We start from the raw sequence: 24,417 nt of genomic DNA, 5'->3' as shown, positions 1-24,417 counted from the left end.
AGGAAGGAAGATGGTGAAAAATCTCCGGGCGACGATGTTCGCTCTCTCGTCTTTAGGCCCTTCCCCTCTTCATCTTCTGCGTTATCGCGCTCATATATGCGCCGCACCCTAATTGACTTAACCCGCGCGAAGAGGTGAAACTCGACCGGCTGCGCCACGGAGAATTATGGGGCTTTCACGCGGGGTGGTTATGTGTCGGAAAGGCGCCCCCCTCCTAGCATGCTCGGCTAGGACCATTGCGCAAATGAAGTTATGGTTGTTCATCTACACGCCCTCCCTCCGCTCGTTCACATTTCAGCGACACTGCGTATCCTGCCGTCTTTATCTTTGCCCCATATCTGGTGTACTCTCACCAGATCGTCGTTGTCTCTCGGCTTCTTCCTCTATCTCTTCGTTCAAGATTACCGTCCTCGTACATATGTGGTCGGAGATGCGTTTTACGGTTGCTACGAGACGTGATGCCTCTCGTGCAGTCGACTGTTTCTGTGCCTTGTAAGCTCTCGCGAGAGCTGGCTTACGCCAGCTCGTTTGCTTTGTGCACGTCATATGATGCGCGATGTAAATAGGACGATAATGTGTCTTTCCCATGTGCAAAGCGCTCGCTTTGTACTGATGTGAGCAATATAACTCTCCTACATGCGGTACTTTATTTAGATATAAGAAACGCACTTTCTCTGTTAATATTCAGAGTAGCTTCTTAAACAACGTAAAGAGAATTAATGTTATTGTTTTCGCAATATAAATACATAGATAATTTTTAAAACTTTATAAAGTTTTTTTTCTATCAATTTTTTTTATAAATTGTTTCATTTATTTAAAGTAATTTCCCTTAAGAGTAATTTTCCTTATTTTCATCAAGAGAAAAATCCTTTCCAAATCAATTAAAAAATTCATAAATGAAAAAAGTACGAGGTACACACCTTATTTCCAAACTTTCGCAGGCGAATGACCCACTCTTTAACACGTTCAACCACGGGCTGTCGAACTATTTCGATCTAAACGCAATATATGTACGTTTTCCCTTTTTCGCCCTGGTGAGAAAGAGAGAGAGAAAAAGAGTTCCTCGTTCCCTCGATTCCCTGGTGGATCGTGTGCTTTAAGAGTCTCGCGCGACGTAACCGCCTGGGCAAGTCGTATATATCTGAAATAAAGGAAAAAGAGAAAGAAGAAAAAAAAATGTGTCCGACATCCCGCATATATAATACATCCCTTGTGATACTCCACTTTTATCGGCCATTGTCGTATGATCCCCGCGTTATTTCGCCTCCGCGAGGTCTTTCACTTATTTAAGGATTTAATATGAGCGGTAAATATTGTACTTATCATTTATTACAAATGACAGATATCCGATATTCAAAGAATAATACAATTATATTTCCCGCTATCTTTTCTACTTTTCTCTCTCTCTCTCTCTCTCTCTCTCTCTCTCTCTCTCTTTTCAACTTCTCTTTAAAATGATCAAATTTGAAATAATACTTTGTAGAAAAGAGAGAGAAATGCATTGCTCTCAAAGAAATACTTTCTTTGCGCGAATATTGTCGAAATGAATGAATTTATTATGGAATACTTTTGAATATTTTCGGCAATCACTTTTATTCCACTTTTCTGACGTTTATCAACACTATTTCAGAATCGCACAATTGTGAAAAAAAAGATTTCATCTCGAACGATGCGTCTTTATTTAGGGGCAATTCGCCGCGACGTGTAGCGTGCGAAATAAATCTCTATTATCGGGAAAGCGATCCCACGCCGTTCTTCTTCAACATCCGCGAGTCGCAATTAAAGGCACAGTCAGTCACCCTCGAATAATCGCTCGCGGTCAACCTTAATTTTTCCAACATTAATCTGACATGTTAGATGCTAATGCGAGACTTTTTTTTGATATTGACGTGCGGACATTACTCGAGGGATCGTCCGGGTCGAACATTTACCTGCTAGTTATTCGCGGATTAGGACATCCCTTTGACTACTTGTTGAGTCTACCTTCGGACATCGTCAGCCTACAAATATTGCTCGATGCATCTTTAACGATCGATAAAAAAATACTTATCCCATATCTTTCTACTCAAATATACCATTGTCAACGATTATGCTAATCGATTAATAAAGATAGTTGCCTTAAAACAGAGTTGCTGTCATTAATTTCAAATTATTTAATACTCTAATTCGCATTCATTCTGGAGGAGAATCTCTCTCTTTAAATATATAAAGATTATATAATATATCACACGATAATTTAATATAGCAATTTTTAAAATAGCTGCGCCTCAAGACACAAAGAAGAATTATAGATCACGCGTGTCTTTTTAAATTAAAACTTATTTAAAAAGAAAGTTAGAGACAATTATAAAATGAAGGCAATTATTAATTTCGATCAATGATCGCGAATCTAATAAAATGCCATCCGATAAAAATATGAGAGATAATGCGAACAAAAAAATTCTTCTACGTGTTGCTCCAATAATTATACTCTCTCGCACAAAGGCCACTGAATTCAGAGAATCATCATTCGTATTGTATTTATGCTGCGTAATTTTTTATATTAAATTAATTGTGTCGTGTCATATCTCTGATGAAAAAATTTAGCCTATAGCCTTCGGCTATCACACTTCCGTCCATGGATTATTGCGTCCATTAAAATATCTCGTCTCAAGCGATCGTTTTACTACATACTTCGTCCCATCGCAAAAATTCCGGCCTTCGATGCGGGATGAATCATTCGTTGAACGTTCCAAGTCTGTCATAAGCCGACATTTAAAGTGCCGATGACGCGAAACAATGAGAAATTCTCAAAATAGAAGAAGGGCCGCGAATTTGCATATATCATAGACAGGCCGCACGTGTGCTTTGAGGGTTTACATGTGTCGCGGATTAAATTCATTTCGCACGTAGAGTACGAACAGGGGAGGGGGAGACACCGCCCTTTCCCCCTCCGCGCTACCGTCCGTCTCAGTATTTAATCAGCTATATTATATTCAATATTGGTCTGGGTATATTCAATATTGACCTCGGCTACGTATAGGTGTATGTTGCGTGTACGTGGATGTGGAAGAGGTGAATCCTAGCTGGCGATAACGCCGTTGGTGAAAGGGCAAGGGCAAATGATGTTCTTCGTGCTGCCTTCCAAGCAAAATTACGCCCGAAACGCCGACGAGCTCGCAAATAGACATCACGTTGCGTGAGAGTAGCTTTCAGCGATTCTTGATCAATTTATTTAACGGGAGAAACAAATCTTAGAGTCTATGCCATTCGATGTAAAATATTATCTTTTTTTCTATTTTCGTATTTTTTTTTTTTTCAATCTCTTTAATTATTTCCTTCGCATGCCAAACGATAGATTTTACGTATAACGTCATGATGTCAAGTGTCATTAGATAATTCCACATGCAAATGGCCGTTAACACATCGTCGACTACAACACGATTCTGGTTCATTTATGCACATAGAGTGCTTTCGACAGAAGAACACTGCCTGCCTATGAATGGAACGAAGGGAGCGACATGCTCTCCCCTTTCCCTCTTTTCTCCCCTCCCCCCGCTACACCAGGCTGAACTATACATAGACATACACACACACACACACATATAAAAGCGTGTGAATTGCGGGAGACTTGGAGTAATTTCATGAGCGTATAAATAAATTCATAGCGCGATGGTTGGATAGGCGAGCGAGTACATGCACAAATATCATGAGTAGCGTGTTCCTGGATGCTATCTGCGGCACACAAGAGTGCCCAGGGGGTTTAGCGTAAACAGGTACGCGCGTATACACACAGAGGCACATATATAGACACATGTATAGATGCCACTTTGAATTCGCGGAACAATGGCCGATCGGCGGGCGTATATCGCTGGCACCCCGATCCGTATCCACTTTGCGTGACGAATATTAATGCCGTTTACATTGGACGTTCATGACTCTTCGCGATCCGTTGTGCGCAATTAAAGCGGATAAGCCAATCGTGATTAATCGGTCTCGTAAATGCGACCGTGGCGTCGTATCGCGTATACATACAATTCGTCGCGCTCGTTGGTTTATTTTGCGCCTTGTTTAATCACGCCGGCACATTTCTGCGGTGTTAACGATTTCCAGCTGGCTCTCGAACCGAATGGAGGTTGTTCGCTAAATGGAAACAATGTCGCGCCATTTGAAACTGTTATCGTATCTCACCTTATGCCGATCATATTTTTTCTTTTAAAAAATTAATGAGAGAATTTATCAGAAAATATTGATTCCTCGGAAAAGCAATTAAAAAATTAATTAGATGATTTACGACGCACATTAGTCGTAAGATCGATTAGAAAATTGCCCAGGAAATTGGTCAGATAATTATCTAGGCAATAATAAAAAAATTAAAAGATTGAGACAGAATTAATTAGAAAATCAATTAAAATTATTAAATAATATTATCTGCTTGATATACGCTTGTAAATAATATTTATTAATAAAATTAATAAATATTAAATATTAATAAATAATAAATATTAATAAGATTAATAAATATTAATAAATAATAAAAATTTAATCGGCGAATTAATAAAAAAATCAGGCAGTAAATTTACTAAAATACAGTGGCAAAAACGATCATGACAAAATGCATTAATTATTCAAACGATCATGTACTTGACGCAGAGAAGTCGCGGATTTAATTATACACATCAGATTCGAATTCCGTACTTTATACAGGTCGGTGGATACTTTTCGCCGGTCGGTCTGTCTAACATTTTTTGCGATCGGCGACATTTTAACGAGCCGCGGTCCGTTAGTTATCTGGTTCAATCAGCTAACGACGCCGCGAATAGAGTGAGGGCCCAATCGCCGTTACTGTTAACGAACTCTTCCAGATGGCCGCAAGAAAATATCGCTCGGCCGTTAAAAAGCGATGGAAATTGCATATCGACATTTCCCGGTTTGGCCGGCAACTAGAATTACGAATCGCAAAATTATATCATTGTAAACGCAATACGAGCGAAAGAAAGCAAAGATATCAAACAATATATACATTCGCGCACGTAAGAATCGATAAGCTGATTCAAGCGAAACTGGGTATAACAATTTATTATATTAATAACGCGGACTTCATAAGAATTCCGACCGCGTAAAGTACTGCACGATTGTATCGTATTCTCGCAGACAAAGAGAAAGAAGAGCATCCGCTTTCGCGGAGAATAAACTAAATTCCAATTTAATTGGCGCACGAGAGCGACGTACAAGTTGCTACGTATTCTATCATATCAAGGTTACGGTTGTGATATTTCATAATATCGGTATGCTATGCGTTTAATTCTGCAATTTTCAAAATTGTGGACATTTTAAAAAATTTTTTAAAATTTATCAAATCTTAAAATAAAACCGTGATATTAGATTGTTAGCGTAAAAAAAAATCAGTATAGTGAAAAAAATGACTTCTCTTTTATCCATATATGATTGTATTTCCCAGGACATGTAACGTCTACCGTTTCGCTCGTGCCATAGTAAAATTCACTTTAAATTCACAGCGAGTAGGGATTGCACACGGCGAAAGCGTGCAAGGATTACGCGTATAAAGATAAGTTAGTTATCGCGAAGTTCATTACAACACCCGTGCCGTAAACTCTCTCAATCGTAGCGCGCGTCTTGCAATATCCGGCGTCGCCGTCGTGACGGAAATAATTTCGACGCGTTTAGTCCGTTTGCCTGTCGCTAAGAGACTGTTTAGACGAGATGCTTGGAACTTGTAACGTACACGGTGTCGCCGCGCCTTGGTTGCGTCTTAATCTCCCGTGTAATCCTAGCGAGTCACTTTGTGCAACGCGCGAGGAAGCGGCGGCGGCGACGGCCTGCCGTCTGAGCAAACTGCGATCGTACTACTATTACTGCGGAGACACGAACGTCGCGAAATAGTAAACACACCGTGCCATTGTCCCGTCCGCCGTTTGTAATATTAACGGCAACATATTGTGAGTCGCACGGACGCGTTTTCCCTTGCAATTCTCTTGCGAGTTTCTCCGATTCAGACAGCGAAAATAGACAATATTCCGCGTTCACAAAATGTATACCGCTCTGTCTAATTATAGACTGTTGTGCTGGCTTGACGAGTATTTTTTTAATAAAAATTGGTCTCCTATAATCTTTTACTTGTATATTATTCTTCGATTTCACATTTTTCAATAATAAATTTTTAATTATAGAATATGATATTATAAAATTTAATAAAATATCGTACATTTTTTTTGTTTTATATATGAAAAAAATTAGCAACACAAATATTTATAATATTATAAACTTTGTTGTACAAAATATATATATATATATATATATATATATATATAAAAGAAGATTATTCATCAAGTAAATGTCATTGAATCCACGTCATAAAAGTCCACTACCATAAAACTATATTTGATTAGTCTAGCACGCTGAATCATTCTCATCTTATATCCCCAGAAACTTCGTCAATAATACTCGAAAATTTCGCAAGCCACTTCTCGCGATCCATTTTGTAATCCACTTTATTCCAATGACATACGCGATGAGATATACATCGCGTTACAGATGCTTTTTAATTTATAGTTTCGCGACATATCTCATGTGACGTCTCTCCGCAGGCTAATAAATTTTCCATAAAAATACCTCGCACAGAAGCGCAGCCCCATCGGGAAGACCGCCGGACCACTCGCTCGATCGTATCGCGTTTCAATTCCGTGAACTCCGCCGCACGCTATCGGGCATTATTGATACGCATCCCCCGTACATCGCCGAATGGCTCTTGACGTTATAGACTTTAGACACAGGAAACTCAATACGCGACCGCATCGCGCCGTCCGCCCAATTTTAGAGCCACCGCAGACGCTCTTCCCTATAATGCTATGGCAAGTCGTTTCCCTCTACAAAATGTCCATGACGTGAGAAATGGGAGAGAGAACTATAGTGAACATATATGAGTCTATGGAAAATTGATCAATTGCTTCTTTATTTACTTCTCGTAAATTTCTTCGTTCTAATATCGGAGCATGAATTATATGCTAAAATCAAGGGCATATTTTTAAAATCAAGAAATATTATATAAAAAATTAAGTCGATCAGTTTAGTTTTTGAGAAGCTTAGATATAAATCTATACCGGGACAGTTCTACGATAATAATAATAAATAATAAATTATAGCTATCTCGAACTGTCCAAAGCATCCAATATCTCCTTACTATCAAAGAGCGAAGCTTTGTCGCGATACAGACTTATCTCATATATGTATGGATCGCGAATGAAAATTGATAAAACGCCCACGTATAATTCTAGCCGCGGAAGCGCCGACGAGAATCACAGATCGCTTCTCGCACGCGGGATAAGAAAGTATACCCGTGGCGTTACGTGACTCCCGTACAGATAACAGCTTCCATACACGCTCCCCCGGAAATCTTGCGGCGCGCTTGCTTTTGCAGTTTCCGCATTCGGAGATCCCCGTAACCACTTTCGCCTAAAGCTCCACTCATCGTCAGACGCGACGCGGTGTTAATTTTAATGATATGCCTGAGTTTGGCGGCTCATGAAAGCCGCTCCGTGAATACGCGTTTATATACGCCGGTAATTCGTGAGTCTTCCCTTAAATCATATTTCTGAGGATGATGCGTACACTTGATTCATACGAAGGATAATCACGTAGCGCACATCGTGCTATCGTGCATAAAATTACGAGACAATACATAATGTAATATAATATAATATGATAGAAATGAAGTTAATAGAGTAAATTCATAAACATTTTGGGAAAATCGTAAAATCAACTATATAAGACATGATTAATCGTTTCATATCAATTGTATATATATATATATTTCATTCCCAAATTTTTCTACTATTTCTGTCAGAGATCGCGATATAACAATAAATTTATGTAGAATACATGTATAGAAACATATCAATTTCCTCTAATTTGTAATAATATAGAGTAATATATATAAATTTGCATAAACTGATTTATATATATATTTGTTAAATTATATTTATTAAAGAATATTATATTCCAATGTAACACATGATGTAATAACATATTATAATATAATATTAATTATATATTTCGTAATCTACAATAATTTTATTTTGTGAAGAGAAGGATTATCATAAATTTGGTTGCCACTGATCTTTGTTCCGCTGCGACAATTTGCATGATTCATATTATGGCATCGGCTCAACGACGCGTGTGCTCGTCACATTTCAAAAGCGCTAACTAGTTATAATAACCGACCGACGAACTTCGTACAAATATCCGGCTTGACGCAGTGTATCGCTAATCCATTGCCGAGTCATTCACCTAAATTTCGGTCACTGTGCGAAGCTTTACTAATATTACCAACAATTATTTTAATTATTATTACTAGCTCGTGCCAAATTTTGGTAAATTATTCAATAGAATTAACAAAAATTTTTGGAGAAACAAATGTAAAATTTTAAAATTTAAATATTATAAATATACTAGATTAAATATTAGATTTCATTATTATAGATGATCAGATAAAATATAAGATTTTTTTTTTTTTCTTTGTACGAGAAACAGTAAATTTAAAAAGTAAATTACTTCTCGCACTTTTTCCTTCATAAAGTAAATATGAACTTTTATTAAAATATACAGAATGAGTAATTTATTGCACCTTTTTTATTCATCATTACGCAAGATGAATAAAAATCATAAATCGAGAAACGCATCCACTAAATGATATTACTTTTCACGCAATAAAAACATAAACTTCATTTCAGCTTCGTTTGTACGTAAATATTTAGTCGATGAGAAGTTTTTCGCTCGGTTAGTTACATTGCACTTTTAGACACGGCGAACATTTAACCGACGTTTTCGAGCGACATTGTACGCGACGATCGTCGCCCTTTTGCCGACAATCGATGAATTTCGCATGTGCCACGAGCGATCGTTACCTTTGATCGACCATGCGACGTTTTTTAATCGCGTTAAACGTACCATCGTTGTCCTCAATCATCCAGCTTCCACATGTCAGTCTTCCCCTCTCCCGCTTATCCCCTCGTCTGTTCCTCGTACACTTTCCGTTCATCGAATACATACACGCGCGGGCCCGATCTTCTCGAGTCTCTCTTCTCGGCGTGCAACGTCCGTTGTTTTAATTAAAACCAGATCAAAATGACGCGAAGCCCGCGCGACGGCGTTTCAATGACGACGACTTTCAATTAATTCAATGTCGGTCTTGTCGACCGATACGCCGATACGATGGCGATCGGCGCTGACGCAATTCGACATCCCATGAACGTTAAGAAAGAACTCGCAAGGCTCTCTCTTCGCCTCGTCCAAAAGTATTGCGAACATATGTTACGAGAGCAGAAATAAATATACGTCCTGCAGTCTTTTGCGTTTCAATCAAGTGAAATAAGGTAGTAATGACTTGTATAAAATAAAATAGTAAAAATTGTATGCATTTTTTCAATATAACTGAATGCTTTGAAATATCAAGAAATTTTTTTCATTATTCCACATGTATGTGCTGACAAACATATCGTGTGTAAATCCTATAATTTTCGATATGCCCACATCCGATATGGCTCGATGACATTTTTTATTTGGATTTTTGCATGTGAATTTTTTAGTTTAATATCATACCGATTATAAAATTACACAATTCATGTTCACCGTGCAACATTATATAAATAGAAGAGAATGGATGTAATGCATTTCCATTATTTTCTGCATAATATCAATAATAAAACAAAATGTTAGGTAATTATAGAATAATAATTATTGATATAATTTTAATGTAGAATAATAATTTTATAGAATAATAATTTACCAATGACTTCCGGTGAAGTCGGTAATCGTTTATGATTTTATCATGAGTTGTGCATGTTACACGAGTACGCAAGTATTAAGCTACGTCTATTGATTAGATAACCATATTGTTCTTTGTCTTATATAATGCAGCTACTTGAGATGAGCACACGAGAAAAGTTTGCCCGCGATATTGCGTCGTGCAGGAAATTTACATTAACATCTTTTAGTTTACTCCGTATGCACACAACGTATGATCGTAACGCATCGCATAATATTATTAATCGAAGCGCGCTCAAACAATATTGCGATTTTATTATCGATCATGCGCATTCATTCTTTGACGCATGTCAGTATTAATAAAAAAAAAAATTAAAAAAAGAAATAATCACATGGTTCGTATCAATATTAATGAAAAATATTTATCAAAGAATTCAAAGACATGTGAGAAAAAGAGAGAATACAAAAAGTATTCCCTGTATATTTTGAAATTACGTCGATCATCGCGAATCTCGAAGCGTGACCACTCGCTACAATTTTACGAATATATGCACAACGAGATAGAATATTCCGGTTGCAGTTATTCCCGCCCGTCACCGCTTCACGATTGCCCGAAGCTCGTCGTTCTGACGTCGATACAATTCGGGTATGAGAGGCGAGAATCGCGCTAGTTAGCTCCGGAGATGAGAACCGATTGGATCGCGTAGCTTCTCGCCGCTTAGTATGCGTCTCCGTCTCTCGCCATTACTCGGACGATCTCTTAAATCCCGTACGCAGTTACGGCGGTCGGGCATCTCGAATACGAAATCGACCGGGTCGCATACGCCACGGGGTATCCGTCGCTCCTTTTCGCGCAGTTCGATAATCAGAAAAATTGGAAGCCGATTTTTCATAGAGCGAGAACCGAATCCTTAAAATATTCCCTCCCCACGAGCCCCCTGCGAGGGACTCGCGGCGGAATATTTCGCGGATCAAACTTGGAGAATTCGCCGATGGACACGTTCCTCTCTCAACTCGAGTATTAACGACCAAAGTTGGAAAATCGAAGGAGCGATATTGGGTTAGGAGGTATCGGCAAAATTTAGAAAATAGGAGACGGTCTTTGAAGGCGCGCATCCGAGTACAAAAACTATAGATAGCTTCACCCTTTGTCTCGCGTCAAAATTGAGAGCGCGACCTTTACACTGAATTAAGCTGGTAAAAGATAACGTTTTATCAAAATAGAAAAATTGTATATTTATATCAAAAACTATGACGAGAATTTTCGCAAAAATTTAAAAAAAAAATTTATATTGTCATTTTAATGTCAAATTTTGTTTTGATAATCTCTTCTATTATATATTTTTTGTCAATGTTTATTATAATAATGTTATATCTACAACATACAAATCGTGTAAGAGCTTAGTTTCTCTCTTCACGAACAAATAACGAGATCCTTCGAATTAAACGTAAAATCTCCAAATCCTAATATTAAAATACCTTATTTACATTCCAAATTTCTGGTGTGGAAACGGCGTGTCAGAGCCTGAGGCTATTTATCAATCATATCGCTGTTCCCCCCAAGCCATTCTATCCATTGAATTCCGACTAAGAAAATAAACGCGTACGTGCACACACACACACACACACACACATACATGAACACACAATTCGCAACTCGAGAGATTTATGAATGTCCTTTCGATCGAAGCACTTATTCAAAAGGAAAAACACTCACCCTTGCTGGATATCGCCGCCGCACCGACAAATTGTACGGCCAGGACAGCGCCGACCAGAAGGAACTTGCCGGAACCGCCGCGTTTTGCCGCAACCGATCCACTTTTGACGCCAAATGATCCCTTTGACGCTCGGCGACCACCGGCTCTCGTTCCCATTCGAGGATTGCACCTTCGCCCTCGGCCGTCATCGCAATCTGTCGTTCTCGTCACAGCCATAACCGCGATCGCTTTCAAAATTCTACTTTCCGATTAGAATGTTTCGCTCGAGACAACGTCACTGCACAATGTCACTCGGAATCACTCGGAAATCAACGATGCGACAGAGAAATCCGACACACGACACTTCGCAGTAATCGGCTGACTCGCAATCGTCACAGATGCGATCATCGACACAGTCACACAATCGGATAAATCACATGTACACTGCAGCCCGCACTGTGAAAGGATGCGCGACACCCTCAACTGTCACAATCGACAAGCTGCGGCTGACACAGCAGGCAGTACAGAGAATAGACAGATAAGTCTTCCAAACCGATTCCGATGATCAGGGATGACAGATCGTGCGTTGGTCGAAAGAAAAAAAACGCCTCAAATTCAACCCTCACATTCGCAAATCCCCCGCGGCGTGGAGCGATACCTGGCGCGCCTTCGCAAATCCGCTCGGTTCCACCTGGAACTAACCGCGCCGGGCGTCTCCGGAGGGCAGGTCCTCCCCCATAACGACAGGTCTCGCCGTACCTTGGCGCGCGATCGAACAGGGTGCGACGTGCGAAAAAAACAGAGATAAAAAGAGAGAAAAAAAGCGAAAAAAAGATCAGCTTTCCTCTCGCGGGTCTCACTGATCCCCAAAAAGCGCTCCCGGTTTCGGGGCTTCGGCGAACGCGACTGCACGCGTCGCGACGCTATTTTCCTGCGCGATGGAGGAGACAAGGAAAGGGTGGGGAGGGGAGGATATCAGCGTCGGAGGGGGAGGAAAAAGTCACTCACGCGCGTGGGCGGATCCCACCGCAAATTCTCGAGAAGGTTGATAAGAGCTGCGCGGGGGGGTGGTTGGAACGATGATTGGAGAACGGTGAAACGAGAGATGCGAGTGACAATTGCTCAAACAATACGGATAGAGAGAGAAAGAGAAAGAAAGATGATGAGTTTGAGAATGTATACTGTATTCTGAGAACGCGACCGAAGCCGCGTGATGAATCTCCCAACGCAACGTGCTGCCGCGTCGAGACGCCCGGCGCTACTGAGGTGAAGGAGTAAGCCCGTTCGGGGGTTGCTGCCGTTATGCGAGGTCGGGTGGTAGATGGGAGGTGGGAGAAGACCCAGCGCAGAGGGCTGATGGTAGCACAGCGCGCCTCATCGGATGCTCTCGTCTCTCTCCGGTTCTGCTCTCTCTTTCTCTTTTTTCTTCTCTTTCTCTCTCTCTCTCTCTCTCTCTCTCTTTCGCACTCCTTTGCCTATTTTACCGCGCTCTCCTCTTTGTTTATATATATATATATATATATATATATATATATATATATATATATGGAGTTTTATTTTCTCTCGGGTTTAATTTTATTTTATTTCATGCGTAAAATTATTTATATTACTCATGTGGCTTGTTCCGTTCTCGTGTTCTTCCTTATATATTTGTTGCTCGCTATTTTCTTCTTTCTGTTACGTGCCTGTTATCATTCGTATTGTTCTCTGCTTATTGCTTCTAAGGAATTTGATCCTGGGATAATTAGCAAACTCTTCGCTCTCTATTTTATTCCCGCTTGCGAAACGATATAAAGCAACGCGCTGTACGTTTAGAAAAAATTTTCCTATTCGTGCACCGTATAACGCTTTGAAAACAAACAATTCGGTTAGAAGCGGATTAACGAATCGAGAGATGGATCGCTTTATGTTTTGTGAACAATGTTACGTAAATTCGCCAGAATGCATGGCATTCGCGCGCATACAAGCCCCGTGATTGTTTCACATATTATTATTTTCACTCGTGAGCGGAATTTTCGATCGAAAACCGGCTCACATGAGCAATATTGATGCACAACAATGTTAGCCGCATAGAAAATTACCGAGTAATTTGATGGCAACGATTGTTACATCGGATACCTTTTAACGCGATTGACAACAGTCCCTCTTCCCTTCCGCGACAGAATTGTCCGTATAACAAAGTTGAGAGATTAATATTATTTTTAATACCATATTTTTAATTAATGATATTCGAATTGATAAACTCAACAGAAATGCTAATTAAATACATGACAGATGCAAAAAGTGGAAAATGAGACGATGCGCCATCCATGACAGATTCGATAACTATTGATGGCCGTTCGAGAGAGCCTACGCACTCGCGTAATTTTTACTGACATCCGTGATAACGATATCACAGCGTCAACCGAAAAAGCAACGAGGGAGTAATCAGGGAACGATCGAAATCGGATTATCGGTATCTGTTCAATCGACAATCACGTCTGCCTACGAACGTTCACGCGTAGTCATCGTGTATACACTGCAATGTTGACATGGATCGGACGGATAGCGGATAGATCACTAATTTCGCTCCGTGATTCGCGTCTCGAGTTCGAGCATGGGTAAACAACGTTCGTATGAGCGATTATGAACATGAGTTGAATGTCTCGTAATAAGCTACATCAATCGCAAGTGTTAAATGTCGACTGTGTGTGACACATTTTTTAAATAGACTGACTTGTTCTTTGAATATATTTGTATTCCATATTTTTCGTATATCAATAATTTGTAAAAAAAAAGAGAGATTTGAAATGTTATCAGCCCGATATTATATATATATATTCTTATCTTTAAAATAAATTTAATTATGTAAATACTTAGATTTACTGTAAGTTAATTATTTAGGTATCTGTTATATAAATATTTTCATAAAATAACGGCGACAAAGTGAGAGAATTGTTGAGCTCTAATTTGTTTTGTTTTTCAATTAAGTACTTTACTTTTTTAGCGAGTAGATGAGAGATCATTGACGAATCAAGGAAAAAAAATTTTACTAACGTACAGCGCAAATATATTTGTCAATTCTGAATATATTTCTAAACAAATAAGACGAGTTCTCTAATAATTCTCTCTGGACGAGAAAACATTGAAAATGATTCCCATGTCGTTTGTTACCATTTCAAATATTAAAGCGTCCAATTAGTCCAATGGTAACGCGAACTTGCGAAACCGCCGTCTCGGCCAGTGCATTAAAGCTTTGTCCGCATGCGACAAGCATTGCGGTCGCGAGCGCAGAACCGAAAGAACAGAACAAACGCTGACAGCGCATACGGGCTGCGTCAGAAATTTCATATTCTAATTTCTCTAAATTAAACAAACAAAATTTAAAGTCAGGAAAACTCGACTATTTCATTGTTGAGTCAACGATTATTATTATTATTATTTTTTTTTTTTAATTATAAGCGATTAAAAAATGTCATCAGAAAACTTTAAAGGGAAAAATAAGTAATAAAAAATAATCTACATTCTTTAATCAAAATTTTAGAATTAGGACTATTCTTTGATATATATTTGAAGTTTATCAAGATATTTTTAACAAATATCTCAAAAGTTTCAATGTATTTGATGAGAGAAAATGAAAGGAAAATTATTAAGTGAAAAATTTTAAGACTAAGATTCGAGAATAAGTTTTTAAAGAAATATCGTGCGACTCTTGAAATACTCTGTATTTCGGGATATACCTGGAACGACATCCGATCTCACGAAAAATCAAAACTCGGGGACATGTATGCTTTACTAGAGGTTAATGCGTGTTGTCCGTTTCCGCCGTGCCGTGGGAAACGTTAATTCACGCCGTCGTACCTGTCGTGGAGATGCCGCGGCAGTCTCCGCGGAGCATAGAAAAGAGGAATGAAATACATTATACGAGAGTATAACTACGGCCGTAGATTGAACGGACAACGAATATCGTGGCCGAAAAAGCATGCCGTCATAAACACGCATACACACCGCTCTCTCATCCAATTCGTTCACATCGATACATATAACATTCTTTACTTTATAATGAATTTTTTTTTTAATGTATTAGAGCAAAACGCTCTTTTGGACAGATTAATATTTATAGCTGTCAGATTTTTCTTTTTAGTATCTATATTTGTCAAATATTAATCTAATATTTTCGCCAATATTTTTTGTTTCTAGTCAAATATCTTTATTCATCATATGACTGACTTTATTCTGTTTTCACTTGTCCGTACTTTTATCTTGTAAAAGAAAAAAAAATTTAATTGATTCATCAAATTTCTCGGATAATTTATGATTAAATAAAATAACGATGAATCTGTTGAATATCTTGTATAATATATTAGACGCGCGAAAGTTAGGTGCTTGCCTTAAATTTTGAATGTACTAAAATAACTAAAATATCAACGGTTGTAAAAGTCAAGAAAATGTGTGACGATGATAGAATAGATAATTTTTTTTCAACTTTTTTTAACAACAACGAGCACAAAGTAAAAACCCAGGAATTTCTCTTCCTTTTTCGCAAAAGTGAAAGAAAATGCGCGCATGAGATTTTTATACGACGCGTAAACTCGGTCGACGAAAGGTGCGTCACGACGCTAAAAGTTCAAAAGTTACACGTCGTTGCACGATTCGCGTAGACATAATCAACTGTCGAGGCGAGAAAAACGCGCAATATAACTTTGCGAAAGGTGCGACGATCGATTCTGAATAACTTAAGGATCTCTCAGGAATCCTTTACAAGGGAAGAAGGGAGAACGCGCGCCCCGTTCAAGTTTTGTCTGCAACTTCAAAAGACTTCGCACCAACGCCAATCGAGCGCAAAGTGAGCTTCACGAACACTACTTTCTCGCGCTTATCGTTGCGAGAATCACTTCTTTTCTTTTATTCGAATATAATGGAATTTTTGCGAAGTAATTTTTCAACGAAGACGAAACGCTTTCGGTGTTTTTAATTTAGCAAAGTTTTTGACTCGAAATACTCTTAAATCGTGATATTTGAATTGCATGATGCTATTAGGCTCTTCATATTATGTCCACATGTCTAACATTAATTATAAAATCGCGCATTAATAAATTTAATTGCGTCCGGTTATTTTATCGTTAATTTAATTTAATCGTTTAATACGATCACGTACATCCGTTGGCCAATGCGGCGTGTAAATCGCTGAAAATTTGTAAATATCGCATTTAATTACGCGCATCAATTATTTTCTAATCAAATGGTCACGTAAATAATATTTACAAATAATAATGCGCATGTAAGATTTTAATGCGAATTAAAACGCATCAGTAATGGCCGCAAATAACCGGCCGGCAATATTATTTCGAATGGAGACATCTATCAACGATGTGGCTAATAAAAAGCTAATTAACAACTATTTCCGCGCGCGATCTACGATATGGCGAAGAAACGAAGTCGCCAATTTTTATCTACTTTATATTTGATTTGGCCAGGCGCTCTTTAACAAGTTTCGTCAACTCGCTAATAGCCAATTACGTGTCATTCTGCGAAGTGTACGGAAATGGAAAATATTTCGAATTGACTCAATATATTTCGCAATGCGAGAATTTTTCATACAAATAATATATAATTATGCCACAGCGTCATATCATTAAATGTATTGATAATTGCATAGGGAGAAAGAAAAAGAAAGACCGATTATTAATTTACGATATTACATAAGGAATAATGCGTTTTACTTATAAAGGCAAATTTTATGAATGAACGATGGAAAATGGCAAGAGAAAAAGATGCGTCTTTCGCTGTATATTTCGCAAAAATTGGCAATTTATATAAATCCAATAGATCACTCAGAAAATAACGGATTTCTACCGTGATCCAAACGCAAATTTATAGTGACTCTTCAGAAGTGTATGGCTTCCGCCTTCAAAAGCGCATATCGCTATGCATCTCACGGAAAGCGACGAGGAGAGCATTTTCGAGTCTTTCTATGTCGACTTTATATCTTGAAATCGACTTCGACAAATACGAAAGAGTTCTACGCGCGCGACATCGATTTACATTCTGCGATTAATTTGTGAATGGAATAAAATAATGCATTTCAAATTTCAAATCTATGAAAATAATAGTTTACTGATATTATTAATCCCAGATTAATAATAACAGATTTTATATCAAATGAAATAATTATGTAATTCTCAAAAAACCTATTCTTTTTAAGTATTTTTTAAGACATGATACATAGGCCACCAATATATAGAGCAATTACAATTCAATGGCAATATCACATATTTTACATCGCGCATAAACAAAAGACCGTATCAGCTGATTTGTTGTCGCTTTATGAAATAATTTCATATCAAATAGTCTCTTTCTCATCATCGTGATTAATTATTAATAAACGTATTGGTTAATAACAGCATTCCATTATCCAAATTATTCAATCGAATGCTTCACATATTCTATCTACGTTCTATATTTAAATGTTTCCCGTTACTTGAATTATTCGGTGATTTGTGTATTATTTCATTCCTCCTTAATCCAAAAATAATAACAATAAATTTTATATATATATAAAAAAAGCGTTGTTAAATTTTTTATTACAGCTCTCCAGTTCTAAAAATATTTTAGTTAAAAATTTCTATAAAACAGAGCCAACAAATCTAAGAGATGGCAACCGACAAATTGCAATCTCTTTTGAAGATATACTGCCAGTTATTTTAATCAGATCGAATTAGATATATTTATCACGTGCGAATTTATTCGTCGTGACGCGTATTCACATGCAACGTAGCAACATTGCTACAACTTTAATGGCGATACATTTTTCAGAACCGCGTGTGTATATATATGTGGAAGTCCTTCGCCTAGATTTTTCGCTTGTACTGCAACGATGTAAAAGATCAACCACTTTGATATTTTTATTTTTTAATGTTAAGAAATGCATCAAAACTTATTATGTATTAACAGGATATATTATCAAACGATTTTTGAAATCGTCATTAACGCTCATGTCGAGATGTATTATGGTCGCACACACATAATAGCAATTATAATAAATTTTCCAACAAGCAATCAGCGTGTAATTAGAGCGGCCGTATTTTAAATTGCTAATTGATAACGAGCTCATATATTATGATATTGTAATAATTAAGCGTTGATCTTTCATCATCGGCATGCAGATAGCGCGTTGATTTGATTAAATTATACATCTCTATAATTTAAATATATCTTTAAAAATTTTATATAATTTTGTTCAAAATACATTTTCTACAAAATATCAGAATTTATAATTCAATAAGTATTATAAAATAAAATAAAAATAATTTTTTGACACGTGTGCGAGCTTCGGAACTTATTTACAACGCCATAACAACATAAAAAATAATTCAAACATAGTCTTATATCAGGAGCAGGTGGATATCATTTCTCAGATCTCACATAGATATTTAGCGTTTAAATAAGTTTATCTTTCACAATGTTGCTGTTAGACTCCGTCGTTCCACGTGAAGAATCTCGTAGCGAGTTTTCGTAGACTTTTCAGACGAACAAAGTTGCTCGTCGAATTTCACAAATGGCAAAAGTCGCATAAAGTCCAATGCGAATTTGGCGCGGCAGATGCTTACTGCGAGTATCACACAATGAGATTCGACGCGGATATCTTCTCGTTCGCCATGAAGATACTTCCGTCATTCGCTGACCCGCGAGGAGCCAGCTGTCGCGCCAAAGTTCAGCAAGACAAACGGCTGCTTTTAAAAGAGGGCTGAAAGTTCGCATGGTGATCGTTCGTCTTTAAATGGCGAAACAACATCGAACGAGTTGCAAGGAAATGGAGATTTTCGAACAATAACGAAAGCAATAACAAACTAACATTGCTTCACCGCGAATTCGAGCTCGCGATTAACAATCATAATGTCGGTTGCAACAACATTGTAAATGTTGTTGTAAAAAATTTTTCTAACATCGTTAGAATGCGATATGTTTTTATATATACATATATCGGATCCTAAAATTAACGACATTAGTTTTAAGGACAGAATTTTTTGAGTCAATCTTTTCATAGCAAAAACTCAATACTTCTTTCCAATTTTTTATAACATTCAAATTTACACAAATAAGTTTATAATTAATTTTAAAGAAAACATTTTTTAAAGTTCTTATTTTAATTTTATAAAAAAATTGCACATGAAAAAAAGTAAATTTTTGTTTAAGAAAACAAGTTTAAACAAGCACTTTTTGCGAAAAACAAGGTGTAATTTTACGTATGGCGGATAACGCGAATGAATGTCGAAGAATGTCAAAGAGATTTTACTCTCATTGGAGTCCACGCTATGAAAAAGAAAAAAAAAACGCCGCGGTACCGGACATCGCATAATAAATCTCTTTCAGAATGCTACGCGTTTTTCTCATCCTTCGGGACAGACGTAATCATGGATTGTCGCAATAATATATAGCAAATAATTCTGATATGTCTCGCATCGAAGATTAAAAATCTCCTCATAATAATATTATAGATCTGTCTCTTTTCTTCCTCTCTATCGATATATCAAAAAGTATTTTAACAACACTTTCTCGGACACGTTATTAAAATATTGAAACTCGATTTCCCTCTCATAAAAGATTTGATAAATAACCTACTTATATATTTTTTAAATAAACAAAAATTTTACACATTATTATTGTCGCACAAAGAATCTTTTTATTAACCAAATTGTATGAAGAACGTATCTTAATGATTTAAGTCTCCGAACAAGCTTCAGAGAATTCTAAACTAATTATTCCAGAGTGTAAACATAAGTAGCTCAGAAATAAACGAGAGGTTTAAATGCGTTTGCGGGAGCTACTTTTCTCTGCTACCGGCTCAACCTTATTAGAATAAAAGCGGCGCGCAGAAACGGGAAATTAAGTGGCGCGAGTCGCACTTCCGGGCTGGAAGTGCTTTCACATGTCTCGCGACGATCTTCGAAAACGAATTTATTTACGATACCGTGGCGACGGCCGAGCGTAGCTCCCCGTAATTTCGTATACGACCGAGAATGACCGCCGCAACCGTAAATAAGCGACGACGAGACAAGGGTCTCGTGTGAGAAAAAAAGAATTCGAGTCGGCTGCGCAGCATATACTTAACAAAAGTTACGCCCGCGTTTCGCCCTACCGCACGTGTCCCTTCGCGATCGATCGTAATCCTTTCCTGTCTCGTTCAAATAAATTAACGCTGTTTATCGAGCGCGAAGGAGATCGGCGTAAAGATGTTGCTTCAACGAAGCGTGATACTTTACGCTTTTTGTACACTTAGTGGTAAGTGCATTTTTGCGTAGATGAAAAATTGCGACTCACCAATGGATGTATACATTAAATTGATCCTTATTTATGATCATTAAAAACATGTTATAAAAAAAATTATATGAGATAATATTATTATAAACATTGCCTCGAAAAAAAAAAACAAACAATTAATTGTACTATAAATTTCTAATCATTACATTCTTACGCAATATAATATAATGTTTTTCAAAAATGAAGACAGGATACCACAGGTTTTATTTAATATAAAGTTAATCGTCACTGGTTATCACTGTATCTATTCTATTCAATAATTTTTGCATATTTGAGAGAAATAATCGAATGTAATTTAACGAATATGATGGCTCTTGCGACTCACGGTATAATAAAATCGATCGCAAAATTCTACGAATAAGAAGCGATTTGTAAAAGGATTGAATTATTCATGCACTCACACTATCGCGTAACGGATTCGTCGCAAAAGTTACGTAATAGCAGGCCCTCGAATGTCACCGCATTAATTCCGAATTACAAAGAGTCGACTACGAGTTTTATTAAATCTAGACAGTCGACTCCATAGCGTGTAAAGAGACATCGGGCGAAGAATTTTCTCACATTCTTATTTTATACCTAATGGACTGCATTCTCTTCCGAGCGCGAGAAAATAAAAAAAAAAAAAAAATAGCCTTACATTCAAAATATATTTCAAATACGAGAGGTTCCCTGATTGCGCTCGAATCTGTATGAGAAACTCAGCTCGCGTCTAACGAAACTAAAAATCAGAGGGATCGAAAAGGGAGTTCATAACTTGCCCGATCCGCGCTTTTTGTCACGCATTCGCAAAAGAGCGACGGGCGCTTTGAAATTCGCGGCGCGAACGCGGTGCAATCGAATTAATCGGGGCCGTGCACACCCACCGCACCGACAATATAATGCACTGTCGTCTGCGGTCGCAGCACGGCCGAGAGCTTATATCAAAAATCATTAATTGAACGTACTCCGGTCCGCGGCTTGCGTCCAAAGGGTTCAAAGATAAACCGGGATTAATTAAACGTACCGCGTGCGAGCGGGACAGGGCGAGAGTGGAACCCACGTCGTGTCTCTCGGGTAAAGATACGTTACCGATAAAAATCCAACGCCCCGTTGCAAAAGAGAAGGGAGCGAGCGGAGGGTAGTAGGCAGGCCCTGCAATTACCCGTGTAGCGCAAAAAGCACGCGAGAGACCGAAAACGAGAACGAAGAAGGCGAGCCGATAACGAATGTTGACGCACTCGCGTATCGTGGACGCTCGATGGAACGCTCTTTGCACGTGGAAGCACGTGGATGGACTATTGTATTTGGTACATACCTCGACGTGATCGTTCGGCGGTCGTAGATGGAGAGCTGAACGATGCCGGTGCACATTGGCGAGCTCGTTATGTCAGCCGATGGTGGTCGGTCGAGAGCTTTCGACGAGCTCGCGAAATGAGGAAGACCCTGACGGACAATTATAAAGTGACTGCACAAAGGTAGCGGCAATGAGCATAGCTTCTCGAAAATCAGGAGAAAACCTTTCCATCAGGAGGATGGAACCTCGCATTCCGAAACGAAGAAAAATTTTCTGTCAATTCTTATTAATATTTTGACGAATACAATACAAACACGAATCTTGATGTATTAGACTAGAGAGATGAAAAATATGAATATTAATAAAAAAATTAATATATTGAAAAGCCAAAGAAAATTTACGTTTAGCGGTATTGTTAATCCGCGAATATGGTCGGAAGTTTCGATAACGAACAATAATTAAAAGATTGAAAGGAGCAAAGTCAGGGGAATCCACCTGGGGGTAGATTATTCGCAAGGTTAAGTGGATAGCCTTCGAACGGATCGCAAGCTGCACAATAATTGAAGATATATCGAAAGGATAATTACTACGTAGGCAGTGAACGCCAGAGTGGACACTCGAGGGAGGAAACAAACTAAACAAGCGGCAACTCTCCGGGAAAGATACGATATATCCGGCAAATTACAAGGCTCGAGAGGTCCTCTGACATGCTCTGAGTTACGATTGGAGTGCTTCGAGTGCGATATTATACTCACGGCACATGATTTTTTTTTTTTATGTTTGTATACAAATCTGAAAAATGGGATGGAATGCCGATATTCTGTGATATAGTTAAAAAAAATACTACATTATCTATACTATATATTAATACTATATATTAATACTATATTATAATCCTTAAAAATATTAAAAAAATAAATATAATAAAAATTTTTCGGTAATAAAATCCATGCTTACAAGTTTCATGATAATTATTAATTTCATCTCACTGGAATATCCTCTAGTTCAATATTTGGCAGAGTTTGCAAGTTATTTTTGAAGCGAGATATAATATGTGTTAATTTTATATGAACTTATTAATGGCATTAATTTGAAAAGTACGTTGATAGAACTCAAAAGCAAGTTTCTTAATAATTCTCATCAATAACGACAATCGCGATTTCGCGTGTTTTTCGAAACACGCAAAGCATCGTATAGACACGCAAGCTTGTCGAAGAGAAAAGGGACGTCCTATTTAAACGTACCGTGTGAACGCAATTATAGCGCAATTCATAAAATTCAACATGGTCAATTAAGTAAACGATCCTTTGTGTGACTACTATAAATAATACGATATTATACGATATTGAGGGTATCGCCAGTATATGTTTGTAACATAATACAATAAAAGCTATTATCTTTTGCAATTAAAATTGCAACATAAAGAAAAGCGCTTTAAATAAATTTAAATTGAATTTATTTATTAATATAAAAAATGCATTCAACCATTAAAATATTTTATTAAATATATTTCTTTGTGTCCCTTTCTTCACAATTAATTGCAGTTTAATTCGATAAAAATATATTATGTCTTTTAATAGACATGATCGTAATTTCGCGGAGGGAAAAAGAGCGTTCAATATTAACAAATTACAATTATTTTCCACAAAAAAATTAATATTCTTGAGTATTTTTCAATAAATAGATAAAGATAGTTTAAAAATCAAAAACATTAATTCTTGAAATAAAATATTGCGATATAAATCATTTTCAATGCAAATTTAGAAATATCGAAACTCTCGAATACGTGACCTTAACGCGCTTTTATTTTGAGCATTCAATTGTCCGATTCTATTGCTGAGTAAGTTCACATCCACAAAGAAATTTCGCATACTTGACGTATCGTTTCGTTGTTGCCAAAGAGGCGAACGGTGCAACCTACGTCGCCATTACTCAGATACCCGTTATAGGGTATCCAATGCAAAGGAATTGCCAAGTGTACCGATGACGAAATCGCTGCCCCAACTTCTTACTTTTCTCGATATTCGCTTCTAACACACCCTGCGGTGTATTTATTTTGTAACTTGATGGCGGAGGCTATCGTATTCTTTTTGTTTTCTGCCTTCATTGATTTCCCGTTTCTTTTGTTTATTCACTTCGAAGATTTAATCAAACTCTCAACTATAGACCGACGGAAATAAAGGCTTGAATGATTTTTGCAGACTCTTTCCTATTAATTTAATATAATTTTAAATAATTTTAGATAATGTTTCTAAAGAACTAAAGATCCTAAGAAACAAACGTGCAATTAAACAAGCTTCTAATACACTTTAGCAATTGGCTTAATATTTAAAAGAAATTGTTACTTAAAAATTTATGCTACATTTCCTCTCTCCAGCTTCCTGC

General features: G+C 37.5%; 1 protein-coding gene across 1 annotated transcript in view; it reads right to left on the bottom strand.

Annotated features, from left to right (window-relative positions):
* LOC126850846 (uncharacterized) overlaps window positions 1-12,125 on the bottom strand; it is a 173,130-nt gene extending 161,005 nt beyond the window's left edge. Inside the window, exon 1 of the mRNA XM_050594238.1 lies at window positions 11,480-12,125. Coding sequence (XP_050450195.1) covers window positions 11,480-11,696 — 217 coding nt within the window. The 5' untranslated portion in view covers window positions 11,697-12,125. The remainder of the gene's footprint in view (window positions 1-11,479) is intronic.
* Between the last annotated feature and the right edge of the window lie 12,292 nt (window positions 12,126-24,417).

The sequence above is a fragment of the Cataglyphis hispanica genome, chromosome 7 (genome assembly GCF_021464435.1).
Source record: "Cataglyphis hispanica isolate Lineage 1 chromosome 7, ULB_Chis1_1.0, whole genome shotgun sequence".
In the NCBI taxonomy this organism is placed as follows: domain Eukaryota; kingdom Metazoa; phylum Arthropoda; class Insecta; order Hymenoptera; family Formicidae; genus Cataglyphis; species Cataglyphis hispanica.
This window is presented reverse-complemented; position numbering and strand designations above follow the sequence as displayed.